At 37.2% G+C, this 15,631-nt stretch overlaps 1 protein-coding gene across 3 annotated transcripts in view; it reads right to left on the bottom strand.

Annotated features, from left to right (window-relative positions):
* The window catches only part of SPAG17 (sperm associated antigen 17), a 231,700-nt gene that overhangs the window by 119,244 nt on the left and 96,825 nt on the right, over positions 1–15,631 (bottom strand). For all 3 annotated transcript variants that reach the window (XM_016924818.3, XM_513687.8, XM_009428331.4), the window contains exons 11-17: positions 13,722–13,859; positions 13,522–13,635; positions 12,773–12,923; positions 8,277–8,504; positions 7,963–8,181; positions 1,413–1,474; positions 728–841 (exon numbers count right to left, since the gene is read on the bottom strand). In XM_016924818.3, coding sequence (XP_016780307.3) covers positions 728–841; positions 1,413–1,474; positions 7,963–8,181; positions 8,277–8,504; positions 12,773–12,923; positions 13,522–13,635; positions 13,722–13,859 — 1,026 coding nt within the window. The remainder of the gene's footprint in view (positions 1–727; positions 842–1,412; positions 1,475–7,962; positions 8,182–8,276; positions 8,505–12,772; positions 12,924–13,521; positions 13,636–13,721; positions 13,860–15,631) is intronic.

Genomic DNA, 15,631 nt, shown 5'->3' on the forward strand with positions numbered 1-15,631 from the left:
CAAAACCAAAAGAGGACAAGTTTTTGTGTAAAAGCTAAACACAACAAAAGGATTTAGGTTTGGGATTACTTGTTATTTTGCCGAGTGGTTAAGACTACAAGTTCCAGGGCCAGATTTCCTGGGTTTATATCTTGCTTCTCACTTAGCTGCCATGTTACCTTGGATAAAAGTCACTACTGGTCAAGGTGCCTCAGTTTCTTACTGCTTACATAGTTTCTACTTCACAGGGTTATTGTGAGGATTAAATGAGCTAATAATACATATTAATCAGTGCCTGGCACATGGTAAGTGCTCAATGAATGTTAGCTACCACAGATTCCATTGAACTGTTAATCAAAACAGAAAATACTGTGAAATGTGGTGAAATTGAGTAGAATGGATAAACAATATGGAAAAAAATAGGGTTTTTCCCAATAAAACCTTACTTTGTTTTTAGAAAATACATGCAGCAGCAAAAAAAATATATATGCAGCAGTCTTGTATATTTCTTTTTCCTTAAAATATTTTATAAAAGCATTCTTTAATAAAGTATATTTTAAACTATTTTAGAGAGTCGCTGGGAATGCATAGCTCAAGCTGGGAGTAAATTTATTTTATAGCTGAAGTAAAGGAGAATATTGATCTGAACTAGATCTGAGAGAATGACCTGGAGGTGAACTGTTCTAAATCACAGCAGACTCTCCAGACCTATCTGACCGTCTCCTAGAGAATCACAGTCCATAAATACCTGAAGCAGTACTTTCGGTTTAAAATGTTCAGTAAAACTCCAGTCCATTAGACTGCGCTGCTGTGTTTTCTTTATGTCCTCTAAATCTGCTTCCACCATCATCTTCTTGGGTTTCTAAAATATCATAAGAACACAATTTCAGCTTTAATTTGTTTAAGTCCAAATGGAGCCCTCTTGGGCTCCGTCAACTAACCAGTATGTACTCCATCTAATTGGGGAAATCTGCATATGTATAAATCCATATGGCAACATTTTAGGAGAGCTGCTGCCAAAAAGAGTATGCCTTTGACTTTTTTTTTTATGGGCAACATAATCTAAATATTTTTATTGTTAGGTTATACTATTCTGAGTCCTGTTAGCAATTACAGGCAGGTTTTCTGAACTCTCTTCAAGACAACGTTAGCTCTACAGGGCTGTATGGTGAGCAGGTGTTTGTGAGGTTGCCAAGCCACACTGTCTAGAGAGGAGCAAGGAGCTGGGAAGTTATGCGCAAGCCGCCTAGTAAAATTAACTCCTTTCTGTCCAGTTGGAGCTGCTCTGGGGATGTCCGAATAGTTCCTCTTTTCTAGCCTCAGTATTCTCCTTCTAAGTATCTTCTTTTTTCTTTTTCAGTGTTTCTTACTCCAAGTCATGGTTTTTCTCAGATCATCTTGTCATCTACATTTTCAGAAAAATAATTCCTTACCTTTTCATGAGAATCAGCCTTTGTGACTGCATCATCTTTGATCTCATTGTTTGTGGTCTGCTCTGCAAATCAAAGACACCAACATCCAGTTGTGTTCTGGCTTTGTTCTTGCCCTGCTGGTTAATGCTGTGCTTTTTTGTTGCCCATATGATCTATGTTTCTGTGCTGAAAAGGCAATGCCTGAAAGGCATGTTTTGTGCCTCCAGAAAGGTGTTTGTGTCCATAATTCTAAATCTGTGCCTACCTAGAAAAATTATACTAAGCTCTTTGAAAAGAACCTAGCTTCTTGTGTGATATATCTTAAATCATACCAGATATTCTGCTTTCAGACTGTATCATTCACTTCTAAGAATATACCTTTATCTTTAAAAGCTGTAAATATTTACTGATTAAATCAACTTCTTAGTACACATGATTTGTCTTCTTGTGCTGGTGACTACCACAAAGCCTTTTTAAATTTCCGTGGATCTTATCTTGTGGATGACAGACTAGGGTGGGGGCAGGCCATGCATGCAAAGAGGCACTGGCAGATAAGTGCACTTCCTATTGGAAAATGATACGCTTTCACCATTCTGCAGAGCTTCCCTTCCATTCATTAATCATTTATTAATTTAAAAATTATTTAATGAGCATCTGCTAATTTACAAATGAAGCTTAACAAAAGTTAAATAAATAAATGAAGCGGTACCCGGACTCCATGGACCAATACGAGTCATGCACACTATGGACCAATATGAGTCATGCACACTAGCTTTCCTAGTAATGACAGAGTATACTTATATGATGATTGGGATGGTGATATCATCCTTGGCTATGAAGCAAACAGCCATGTGAATGAACAGGGGAGGAACACATTCATATTTTTGATTTCTGCATCACCAGAAGAAAGAGTTCCATGATAAATAAGTTTAACATAGATCAATGAACATCTCACTATGAATGTCTTAGAATTTGTAATTTGCTCTTGTTATTGTGAATCTCTAATTGAGAAATGGATAATGTATATAGCATTTTGCAAATTTGATCACAGAAAGAGAGTATGTGTGTGTGGGAGGTGGATTTTGTGGGAATATACTTTGATGCTGCTGAACAACTGAACAGCCCTGACTTCTTATCACTCTTAGAATAAATGAAGATTATGTCTGACAAAGTTGTACAGGAAATGGCTCTGGCCTAACTCTTTAAGCACAACTCTTTGACTCTCCCTTGCTCATTCTACTCCAGATACACTGGCCTGCTTGCTGTGTCTTGAGGGTCTTGCACTTTCTTTCTCTCTGGTATGCTTTGCCCTTAGCTGTTCACCTTTTTCAGACCCTGACTTCATTCATATTGGTCGAGTATCACCTTCTCAAGAGTCTTCTGCCTCATCCTCTGCTTTGTTTGTTTTTTTTTTATCATAGCATGTATCTATGCCTAATGCTACTTACTTGTTTACGGTCTGTCTCTCCACCTCATATGTAAATTCCTGGAGAATAGAAACTTCATCTTATTATTATTATTATTATTTTTAACTGTACTCTGAGCACCCAGCACCTGGCAGGAACTCAGTAAATATTTCCTTTTGATTGAATGAGAAGAATCTACATCATATATTAAACGTGGAAATTAACCTAGAGCCATATAGAGAAATTAGAAATGTGGGGAAAAACCTACAACAAAGCCTTATTCTGTGGCAAGTATAAGACAACTTTTTATTCTGTGGCAAAGAGTACCATGTTTGGGCTTCTAGAGGGAGAAGCTGATTGTGCCTATGAAGGACAGGCCAGTGTTTTTCTTTCTTTCAGGAGCACAGCTACTTACATTTTTGCTACTAGTTCCATCTTGCCTTGGGCTGGTGAAGGTGACAGCATGAACGTTCCATTTTGATTTAGGGGAAAACCATACAGCCAATTCAGTTCAGCATTTATATAAATATATCCACTGAAGAGAAAACTCAGGCCAACTATAACTCTAAATAGACCATGATGTCCCATGTGTCCTTGAAGCAATTGATATGAAATCTGTGGATAAAAATTATTCTATTCTGTGGTCTGCCAGATTTCCGGGAGATTTGATATTCCCTCCTATGTTTAAGGATCCAGCAGAAAAAGTCTCCAGTTTAGAAAATATGTTCTAAAAATTATGCATCAGTTATTTTGTCAAAGGAAAGAACATTCTAAAAGTAATCTGAATTATTTATTTAATAGTAGAGTAAAAATCATTTTTTTTTCTTTTTCTGATTTTTGCTTTCAACCACATAATCCTTTGACAGTGTGATTCAGTAGTTTTTGACACATCTGGAAATGGATGCTTTCTCATCCCTTTGAAAAACAGCTTTCCTAATCTGTTTTACTTTAGAGATAACAAGATCCCTCTGCAAAGCAGTTACTTTATTAAAAAAACACCCAACAAGCATAAAGGGCACATCTAAACCTATAGACTCGCGGTTATCAACTCTCAGGTTTTTCATAAATATCCACTAGGCCCTGTCAAGTTCAAAAATAGTCTCAGATGGAAATCCAGTATTTGGTTAAGAAAAGCACAAATATTCAGCCCTTTATGTCCAGGAAAAGGCTTTTATATGTATTTGATGCTAAAATGGTTGTGCAGGAAATACATGAATGATTTTTGCCTTGTTTAAAGAGAATTAAAGTTGGCGGCTTTGGAGTAAGTATGATTCAGAGTTAGGGAAAGAAATGTAAAATCAACAACATCAACAACAACAAAGTCCCATACTCACAACAGCTACAATGTGACACCAAGCCCAGATGCCCTCCCCCTTTCAAATGGAATGGCTCCTGGAAGTAGGTCAAAATGCACCACGGAGAAACACTTATGGCCCTGAGATCCACCCTCCAGATTGCGTGGCCTCTAGGATACACTGTCCACTATAGAATTTTCAACCCTGAGAATTTAGGAAGTTACTATTCATATAATAATCTACTTTCTTCCAGAATCCAGCACACCAATTTATGTAGTTTGACCACCAGGTGGCAAAAGTTGCCTAAAGAAAACTATCCAGCTGCTTTAAAGAAAAAAAATGAAACAAAACAAAGAAAACACCTTGGGCCTTACACCTCTCCTGGCTTATTCTGACTCTATATTAACCCAGAGTGACTTCCCTGTCATTCATTTGTAGTCCCATAGGATACACTATCGCCATAAGAACTCAGGTTAACTTATTGGCTTAAATTTTTTGAGAGGTAGGCTAATAGGTAAGGGTACTTAGGACAAAGAAATAGGGAATCTACCCTAGTTAGAAGGAAGGAAAACCCAAAGGCAACAAAATCAGCATAAAAATCACCATGAATGAGACTAGGAGCATGGCTAAATAATTAGCTGCATCACCAGGAATTTCTGGAACTCAAGGAGCTGCAAGACACAGTGGAGGAAGCACTGGTTTGAAGTTAGCCCTCTGTTCAAATCCTGACTTCCTACTTGTATGTAGTTGAACAAATTATTTAACCTTTCTAAGTCTTGGTTTCCTCATCTGTAGAATTGGGATAATAGTATCTTTGTCATAGGCTGATGTTTATGTAAGTATTAGTTAATGTACTTGAGATATAGGAGAGAAATATTAAATAAATGTTATTTTCTTCCCTCTTCCATTCACCCCAATTGCCTCCTCTACCCAATCCTATTCCATTGATTACTTCCTTTTCGACCCACCTCTAGATTAATGAAAAGGGTAAGATGACCATTAGTCAATACTAACTTAACACTTATTCTCTCATGTTATCACTTTCTTAAAATTTATTTTTTCTTTTTTTATCCAATTTTGGCCCATAACCACTTATTTTTTAAATGTTTTTAAAATTATTAAATATAACACACAAAGAAAAGTGCATGAAACACAAATGTTTAATACAATGAATAATTATAACAGTAAAGTCTTAGCACTCAAGACATCTTATGTGTATCATTTAACAAGCACAGCCTCCTTATTAAACTTTCATATTAATTCTAATTTTTTTGTGTATTGTTTTGAGTTTTCTACATACACAGTATTTACAAATAATGATGGCTTTATTTCTTCCTTTTCAAACGTTATGCTTTTATCTAAAAGAGAAAAAGTCTTGCTTGTTGGCATACACCTCTGATGCAATATTGAATACAAGTGTTTATAGTGGACATTCTCCTGATCTCAAAGGGAATTATTTCAACTTTTCACCTTGATATATAAGGTTTGTTGTAGTAATATGAAAAATAACATTTATATGATTGAGTAGTGTTTCTTCTCTTGCTAGTTTAATAAGATTTGTTTCATAAATTGCTAAAGAATTATACATGCTATTTCTGCTCTATTGAGATTATATGACTTTTCTCACTAATGTGTTAACTGATGTTATATTGATTTTACAATGTAAATATTTTCCTTCTATCCCTGTTATAAATGCAACCTGTTTGTGATATATGATTATCATTTAGTATATGTTAGATCAGTTTTCCTATGTTTTATTTAGAATTTTTGCATCTATGTTCGTGAATGAGTTTAATTTAATGAATTACTTTAACTTTCAGTTGTACCACTATCCTTGTCAGTATTCTTATAAAGTTTATGCTAGCTTCATAAAATGAATAGAGGAGGATAAGCTACTTTTCTATTTTCTGGAATAATTTTTGTTAAGATTAGAATTACTTCTTTTTTAGTGTTTGGTATCAGTTACCAATGAGATCATTCAGGCTAAGTGTGCCCTATTTGGGAAGATTTTTGATTACTGATATAATTAATTGGATATAAGACTACTTAGGTTTTCTATTTCTTCTTGGGTCATTATTGGTAAGTTATTCTTTTCCAGTAACAGCCCATTTTACTTTCACATTTAGTCAAAGTTGTTTATATTATCTTGCAATCTTTTAAATTTCTGTAGAATCTGAGGGAAGTCTCTGTTTCTTTATTCCTTATATGATTTTTATTCCTGATATAGTTTTATTCTCGATAGAGTTATTCATGGGTTTTTATGATTAACCTTATATAAAAGATTTATCAATAGTTAGTCTACTCAAAGAACCAAGTTTTTGCATTTTTGTTCTTCCTATGTTTCTATGTTTTCTATTTCATTGATGTAATTTTCATCTGTTTTCTATTTCCTTGATTTAATATTTTTGTTGTTTTCCTTCTTCCACTTTATTTTGATTTATTTTGTTTGTCTTTATCTAACTAAAGGTTGATGTTTAGTTAATTAATCTTTAGCTTCTTTTAGAAAAATATTTATTTAAAACTATAAACTTCTTTTGGAGTACCTCTTGCATCAGCTGCATTCTATAATTTTGATACTCAGTTTTTCATTATCATTTGGTTTGAAATATTTCCCAATTTCTGTTGTAATTTTTCCTTGACCTAGGTGTTAAATTTGGTGTTGTTTAATATGTTAAATTTGGTGTTGTTTCATGTTTGACCTAGGTGTTAAATTTAGGTGTTGTTTAATATGTTAAAATAAACATATAATCACTAAGATGCTATGGTATAATGGAGGCCTTAACATAGGCGTATACATAATTATAAAATTGAAAGAAAATAACTAATGCCATAAAGAGAGTGTAGATTAATTTTTTTATTTTTTTTATAGAGGTGAGGTCTTGCTATGTTGCCCAGGCTGGTCTTGAACTCCTGGCCTCAAGCAATCCTCCTGCCTTGGCCTCCCAAAGTGCTGGGTTTATAGGAGTGAGCCACAGCACTTCACCAGAAGTGTAGCTTAATTATGACCCTGGAATGCTAAGACAGGCATTTCCATATGGACACATCCAATAAGACTTCATGGAGGTGCCACTGAATCCTAGTCATAGTCAAAAAGAGGACTCAGGGTGGAGGATATATTGTGAGGGAAAGGTACCACAGAGATTGAAAAGAGCAGGCTGTGCAGAGTAAATAGGCCTAATTCTGTTGGGCTAGAACATAGAGTGTGTGAGCAACAGCAAAAAGATGGAAAAAGGTTTTGGGAAAAGTAATTTGATACTACTGGAGAAGTAGGCCAAGGAATTGTGTTCTATTTTGCAGATAGTAGGAAGCCTTTGAAAGCTGTAAGTAGAGAAACAAAACAGTTATATTTTACACAGATTAATCTGACAGTGATGTGTAAGGTAGCTCAGTATAAATTTAGACCAATATCCTTCTTTTGCACCTCCTCATATAGCACTAATGTAGCACTGTTTTTAATGCTAGTCTACAATGACAGTAATAGCCTGAGCCATAAGTGGGAGAGGAGGGGAAATGATGTTCACTGAGCATAGATTTTGAACCAAGCTCTGTACTGGACATTTCATTCTGTTTTGCAGATGAATGTTTATAATTTTTAGCACACAATCACAATAACTGTGTAACACTAATGATGAAAGTTTTAATGATGTTTGCTGTGCTAAATTTACTAAGGTTAAGTGTGGACTAAGAGGAATTAAGATATTTTTAAAAACAAGGGTTGAAATAAAGAGAACTTATGGAACAACAATACTCAGTAAGAAAGTTTAATTAACCAAATAACTTAAATTCAAATAATGCATCTTAAACATTTTTTGATTTATGTGTACTATAATAGTGTCTTACACACACACACACACACACACTTTAACTTACCCAGAGACTCATGTTGGGGCTGAGCCTTCATGATGCTCCCCTGCTCTAACAGCTGTCTATTATCAGGGACTGAGAGTTTGGGATTATTCAAGTCAGAATGCTTCATATTGTTAGCATCACACTGACTAGGATCTGAAGGTTCTCGGTTGCTTTCATTATCTTGCACAGACATTGACAAATTCTGATCCTCAAATAGTGTTCTGTCTTTGATTTTAATATCTATTCAGTGTAAGGAACATCCATGAGATACAATATGAGAAAAATTGACAATCATAAAATACAAGAATGCTTTCCATTCCCTCCACGCAGTGTACCTGCTTTCTGCTTGGCCTCTTGAGTGTTCATTTTCATGACATATTGCTGCCTTATCTGTTTAGCAAATCTGGCAGGGTTGTCCCATGGTATGTTGAACATTTCAGAATCTGACCCACACATCATCCCAGAAGGTTTCAGTTTCCCTTTTTCATCAACCTCAGAGAGCTTCAGGCTCTCAAAAGTAAACACCTTGAAGGCTCGTTCTACTTCATTCCAGCTCAAGACATCTGTAAGAAAGCAGAACCAGTGCTGCTGGAAATGTTCTTATTAGCACATGGTACAGGGTTGACAGAGGGACAACCAGGGAGTCTGTCTACCAGAAAGACAAGAGAGTCACGCCACAATGGCTGTTGAGCTGATTTTAAACATTGGCTCCCCAGTCTGCCGCAAATATCAAAGGTACCTGAGGATAAGCAAACAACACAGTAAAGATACAATTTAGCAAATTATAATGCTCCCAAACTGCTTCATAGCTCAATCAATATTAGGTGTCCAGATTCATTTGCATGGACTTTCCAGGGTACCATATTGGTTGAATATGCTTACACAACTTATTATTTTTGAGTGAAACCACCCTTTTCTCCTGTTGTAATTTAAAACAGAGAAATTATTTACTTATGCCTAATATAGGCTATTATATTGACTGAGTTTTTCTATTGATTTGGGCTCAGGAAAGGCTTCCTCCTGTGCACATAAACTGCTGCAGTATTTTCCACAATTGCACTTCAAAGTTTATCAGCTTTCAGCAGGCTTTATAATTGTGTATTTACCTTTTTACAGCATTTATTCACTTGCTCACTCTTTCATTGGTTATTATTTTCTACGTATTAGGCTTTGTCACAGGTGCCTGGGATTTGAAAGAATCAAGATTTGGCTCTTACACTTTAGAAGTTCCCAGGTAGAGGAAGGAGAAGTAGAATTAACAAATAAACATGGAATTCAATCAGAAAAAAATAAAATGATGCAGATCAATAATTCAGAAGTAACCTCCATTTTCTCTCCAGCAAAGATGAGAAAAGCAGCAGGTCCTTTGGGAAAAAACAGGGAGATTCAGAAGAGAGACAAGGAAGAGGTAAAAGAGTTACAGAAGGAAGGAGAGATTGCTCATTTGTTCATTTATCAAATATTTTTTGAGCCCCTATTAGGCATCATTAACTATAATGAAAGCTGGGAACACAATGGTGAACAAAATAGTGAGCTACCTGCTCTCATGGAATATCCATTCTAGTCGTTGGAAACAGATAAATGTAAGAGATAAAAGAGATGACAAAAAGAATAAAGCCAGCTGAGGGGACAAAAAGTGATAATAGTCAGGGAGGGGCTTCTAGTTTATATAAAGCAGTCATGGAAAAGTCCTCTGAACAATTAAGCAAAAATGTGAAGGAAGTAGGGGAGCAAGCTGTATGGATATCTGGGGGAAAGTGACTGAGGAAGGGAAAACAGCAAATGCAACGATCCTGAGGCAGGGGTGTGACTTACATGTTCAAGGAATCACAGTGAGGCCAGTGTAGATGGAGGAGAATGGAACATGACAGCTTGATAGGTGATGGCTCAAAAAGTAGGTGGCAGACAGTTTAGGTTCTTATTGTTGTTTTTTGTTTTGTTTTGTTTTTTGAGACAGGTTCACCCAGGCTGGAGTGCAGGTGATTCTCCCACCTCAGCTTCCCAAGTAGCTGGGTCTGCAGGCACGTGCCACCACACCCGGCTAATTTTGTATTTTTTGTAGAGATGGGTTTTGCCATGTCGGCCAGGCTGGTCTCAAACTCCTGAGCTCAAGTGATCCCCCCGTCTCGGCCTCCCAGAGTGCTGGAATTATAGTCATGAGCCAAGCACCTGGCCCAGTTTAGGATTTATTCTGGGTGACCGCTGCAGAGTTTTCAGTTACAAAGGCACATGATCCAACCAACATTTTAGAAGGGCCATTCAGGTGGTTGTGTGGAAAAAAGACTGTTGGTAAAAAATTGAAAGCCTGTAGACCAGCTGGAAAGCTATTGGAATAGTCCACTTGAGGGGTGGTGGGGGACTGGGCTGGGATGGTAGTGAGGAGTATGGTGGGATTGATTGCAGTGTGTGAGAAAACAGAGACAGTGGTGGGGCGCGGTGGCTCGCTCCTGTAATCCCAGCACTTTGGGAAGCCGAGGTGGGTGTATCACGAAGTCAGGAGTTCGAGACCAGCCTGACCAACATGGTGAAAGCCCATTTCTACTAAAAATACAAAAATTAGCTGGGCGTGATGGCGTGCGCCTGTAATCCCAGCTACTTAGGAAGCTGAGGTGGGAGAATCGCTTGAACCCAGGAGGTGGAGGTTATATTGAGCTGAGATCACACCACTGCACTCCAGCCTGGCGACAGAGTGAGACTCTGTCTCAAAAAAACAAAAACAAAAACAGAGACAGCAGGGATGACTCCAAGGTTTTCGATAGAAAGTAGTTGTCATTCATTGAAATAAGGGAGATGGTGAAGGGACAAATTTAGGGATGAGGAATCAAGAGCTTGGTTTTGGACTTGTTAAGTATGATGTGGCAAAAGGGAAAAGAGGAAGAGGGGAGGAGCACCAAGGGTCCAGGATGGGGCATGTAAGCAGCATATGTGTGAGGTTTCAATGGTGGCAGCGGGAACAAAAATCCTGTGCTGCGTAGAGAGCTGAGCTGAAGGGAGAATGGAGTCACATCTTAAGCCAGAAGGAGAAGTGGAGGGTGGCAGGACACAGAAAAAGGACAGAAGTTCACCCCCTACTCAGGAAGGGGGTAGTTATGTGCACAACAGAAACGACATACCAGGCCCTCGAGGCTATACCCTGCATGTCCAGGAGTCAATGGTAGGACTCAGAAGTTCCTGGCTTTTTCTATTACTAAGCCTACTTAAAAGTGGAAAAAGAAATCAAGATAAAAATATTTTTTAGTTTGGTTAGGCTTACAAAGGAAATGGTAAGGAAGAATATGCACATGCTCTTTTCTTTTCTAGGTCAAATGCTTCCTTGTCAAGTAAAGATGTCTGTGGAAGTTAATGTCCTTTCTTATAGGTAGTATCTACATATTCCCTTAAGTGGGAATGAGAATTTGCTTTGGGAAATGACTGCCTATATCACAAAATCCCAGTGAACTCAGATGAGACGTGATTCTAGATATTGTATCTTAATGACCCCTCTTCCCACTGTCTTCAAAGAGCATAAAATGGCTCTTCCTGCTGTGAGAAGCTGTTAGCTTGAGTCAACTCCTGCTCAGCAACATGCTGACAGTGGGCTCTCTATTCATCTGTGTATCCCTAGGTGCAGAGCGGGTGCTTAAAATTGCAGATTGCACCATCAGACCTCTGAGGTGGCTTTCTTCCTGACTCCTGCTCAGTAATGTAAGGAAATTGTGTTCTACTGGGTATCCAGAGACCAGAATGTTTTCTTTTTTTTTTCCACCATTGTTATAATCCTAAAACAAATAATTTAACCCTGCTAGGATCTCAGCTTTCTTATCTGAAAATAGATTTCGACTAGATTAATTCCAAGGTTTCTTTCAGTTAGGAAATTTTATGGTTCTATGATTCATCTTTCTAGATACAAATTTAATTTCTGGTTATAAATAGTGTGCTCAGAATTTTCTCTCAAGATAGGATTAAATATGAGCTTCCAGTAGCACAGGTTACAAGATATCTACATCTGCCTCCCAAGTCACACTCTTTCTTAGTTCCTTCCTGTCCTCATGTGCAGAGATGGTCCACGGTAGTGCTCACATTAGTTTTACCCTGGTGAACATTCCTGCCAAATTCAGATTATCTCGATCCTCTTCTTTTTTTTTCTTCTCTAATTAAAAAAAGAAAGAACTGTGAAAGGACAGAATGGAAAGAGACAGAAGAAAAATTCTTCTGGAACCTGTGTTTTATTGATTGTGGGTGGCTGCAACAAGAGGATATAAGATGAAAATTCAAAGACAGGTATCTCTGAATTGGGGCAAAGTTGCATGGTCCAGGTTGCTCTTCCCTCTTTCCAGATAATGTCTCTGCAATGTTACTGTAATTTTTACATGATTTGCAATGATGATAAAAGAGTGCAGTGGTCAGGCAGAAGACAGAAGGACAGCATTGTCCTGGAAATTATATGCGTGCATGCGCGCGTGCATACGCGCGCACACACACACACACACAGCCCTTTACTTCTCTGTAAGTAGGATGGGATTACCACATCATCTCCAATGATGTCAATGGGAGTATTTGGGACAGAGATGGGGGAAAACGAGGAAAAAAGGGAATTATTGTGGTTAAGAAAACACAACGGGAAAAAAACCCCAGTGTATCAAATTGAAGAGTGTTATGCATTATAGCTATGATAACATTGCTAATGACATTATTCAAACAAGAAAGTTGTAGTCAATCAAAATACCCACCTTAGCCTCTGAAAGGTCTTTCAATAATGAAAATACTTTTTGTAAATAAGGGTGTAATTTTAAGAGGCATATATGACCATTAATTAAATTGAGTTTAAGCTAAGACAAAGCAATGGACTCACCACTCGTACAAAAGTGCATAAGCTCATGAATTGTAGCTAGACGTTTAGTGTTGTTCCATGGTGGGGGTAGAGGGAATTGAAGGAATTCCCACAGTGGCAACTTGGACTGCATCTCCTGCTCAATTTGAACTGGATCAAAATTCTTTTGGTCCTGATGAAAAAGAGCAACGTGACAGAAGACATTAGAGTAAGCTGTTAAGTGCCTTATGCATATGGAGAAGGCTAAACATGATACCTTCACCCTCATTATTTGGGAACAGGGGAAATCAATGGTAATTGGGAAAGACAAACTTTTGGGATTTTGCTGAAGGTCAAAAAGCTAGTTCCTATGTTGCCAGGATTTCCTGGTGCACAAAAATGACTGATTCTTCATTCACAGTGACAAACTGCCAAAGTCTCATATATATTCATCTCTCTCTTTTGAGATCCTTTTCTGGCTTCTACTAGTTTTTCATAGCAGCAGATATTTGAAGCAAATAATTATAAGGTTTTAATGAAAATTTAGTGGCGGTAACAATTAATTGAATTGTTAATTAGACCTCAATAATCAGGCAAATTTCCTCGGCTGACATCATTTTTCCCTGTATCTAGGTCCATTTTCCAGGTCCTACTTTGTATGCAAGTATCTATTTTGTACATTACATTTTAATTAGTGTTGATGAAGTTATCTAATTAGCTTCTTTCAACTGAATAGTTATAAACACACTTTCCCACATCGGTTTTCCTTGGGCTAACCTGATTATTATTACCTGTAGTGCGTACTTCTTGTGGGCGTGTGCATCATGATAGTTCAGTAGGAGGGGGCCTTTGGGCACTGCTTTGCTTTCATTTTCTTCTTCAGATAAAAATATGTCATGAAGATTCTATGCAAATTGAAACAATATTGATTTAAAGAGAGGATCTATACTTTTCCAAAGCATGAAGACTCTGCTATCTCAGGCTATCTGACCTTTTTCTCCCTCTCTGAGAGACAGAGTGAGGGCAGAAGGGACACAATGTGAGCTGCGATTCTGTGGTCTAGCCCGTCTGCTCTGGGGGATGGCTCCCGCAGACTGGGTGGGACGAGATCTTCTTCAGTTGCAACAACCTGTTGAAATCAACAATGAGAGGAATTGGTGTAAGGGTCCGCTCTTTAGTGATACTCACTGCTCATTGCTGCATTCCCACTGCTTAGTAAGAACCAGTCCATTTCTAGGACCCAAGTACCACTGATGACACAAAATGGCAGGAAACTATCAGTGATCACCAAGTAAAAGGAAAAGTGTTTGCAATCCATGCATTAAGGTAGATATAAATTTAATATTTCTATTAAAATAGATAACATGAAAATGGTAACAATAAGTTTTTGATAAAAATATTTCATGAAGATTCTAGTCAAATAGAATAATAACATATTTTTTCTTAATATTTACTCTATCTTAAAGCAGTGGAAAGAGTGCTCATATAACTTTGGATTCATTAAATATTTATTAAGTGTCTATCACAAGCCAGGTACTATGTAACACATCTTCACATGTGATCATTTAAGCCTCACAGCAATCTTGTGGGGACAGATATTATTTTCCATTGTATAGAGGAGAAAACTAGGGTGACTGGCCAAAGCTCAAGGATATTGAGTGGAAGAAACTGGGGTTCAGGCCCAATCCTCATTCTTTCTTCAAAAATAGAAAAGTTATTAGATTATGAGATCAGTAAATGTAATAGTGTCTCCTTTAAGTGGGGAAAGTGAGGTCTAGAAAGATTAAGTGCCTTGTTCAATTTTTCATGGTAAACAAGTAAAAGAGGTTGAAACATAATCAAGTTAGGCACCTAATTTACAGCTTTTTCCTTTACCCTATATCCTATAATCATCCTCTATGATTTCCTATCCCTCTACAAGTTTCCTCAGCCTTGGCATTAATGACATTTTGGCCTAGATAATTACTTGTTGTGGGGGGCTGTCCTGTGCACTATAGGATGTTTAGCAATGTCCCTGGTGTCTACCCATTTTATGCAAGTAGCACCCTTCCAGTTGTGACAACCAAAAATATCTCCAGACATAGCCAAATGTCCTCTGGGAACAAAATCACTTCCTGTTGAGAACCACTGCTCTAGAATAACAAAATTGCATCCTATTCTTTACCTTGTAGAAACACCCTACTGTCAGAAGAGTCACTCACTGTTTCCACTTTCTATCCTCTGATCATTTCTTTGACCCACTTCAATCATAAAAGATCACTCAAATCTGTTTCTTCTCTGAAATGTCCAATTCTAACATCCCATCCTATAAAGTGTCATCCCATCACTCCTATATTTCAGGTTTTTCATCCCCTTATTATTAATAAGCCTTCGTTCATTCAACATGGATCTACTGGTTGACTTCTATTTGTTAGGCGCTGAGCTCATTAACTGTCTTCTTTGGTACCTGGAACATAGTAGATGGTTAATAAATGTTTGTTGCTTTAAGTTTAGTAGAATAAAACAAGAAAGGATAAGATAAATAAAATAATGATACTGCAAGCTCTAGAGGGCTTTTGTACTTTTATGCATTTACTGATATAATAAAACTATTGATCTTCTAAAAACTTCATGGAGCAATTAGAGGCAAATATTAGTGTGATTATCTAATAGGTTAGAAAACTGAGACAATCAAAAACCAGAAAAATGTATATGGGAGGTATCAGAGATGATAGAGTCTGAAAAGGACTTTAAAATAAACCTTTTATGTATTAACAGAAAAAATGTGTCACATCCATGAACTAAAAACAAGAATAGGCAATTGTAAAAAAAAATTAGAGAACTTACAAATTAAAAACATTACTGCCAAAACAAAACTTCAATAGCAGACTGGACTCCCTGAAGAAAGCATTAGTAGGAAGT

The sequence above is a fragment of the Pan troglodytes genome, chromosome 1 (genome assembly GCF_028858775.2).
Source record: "Pan troglodytes isolate AG18354 chromosome 1, NHGRI_mPanTro3-v2.0_pri, whole genome shotgun sequence".
Lineage (NCBI taxonomy): Eukaryota > Metazoa > Chordata > Mammalia > Primates > Hominidae > Pan > Pan troglodytes.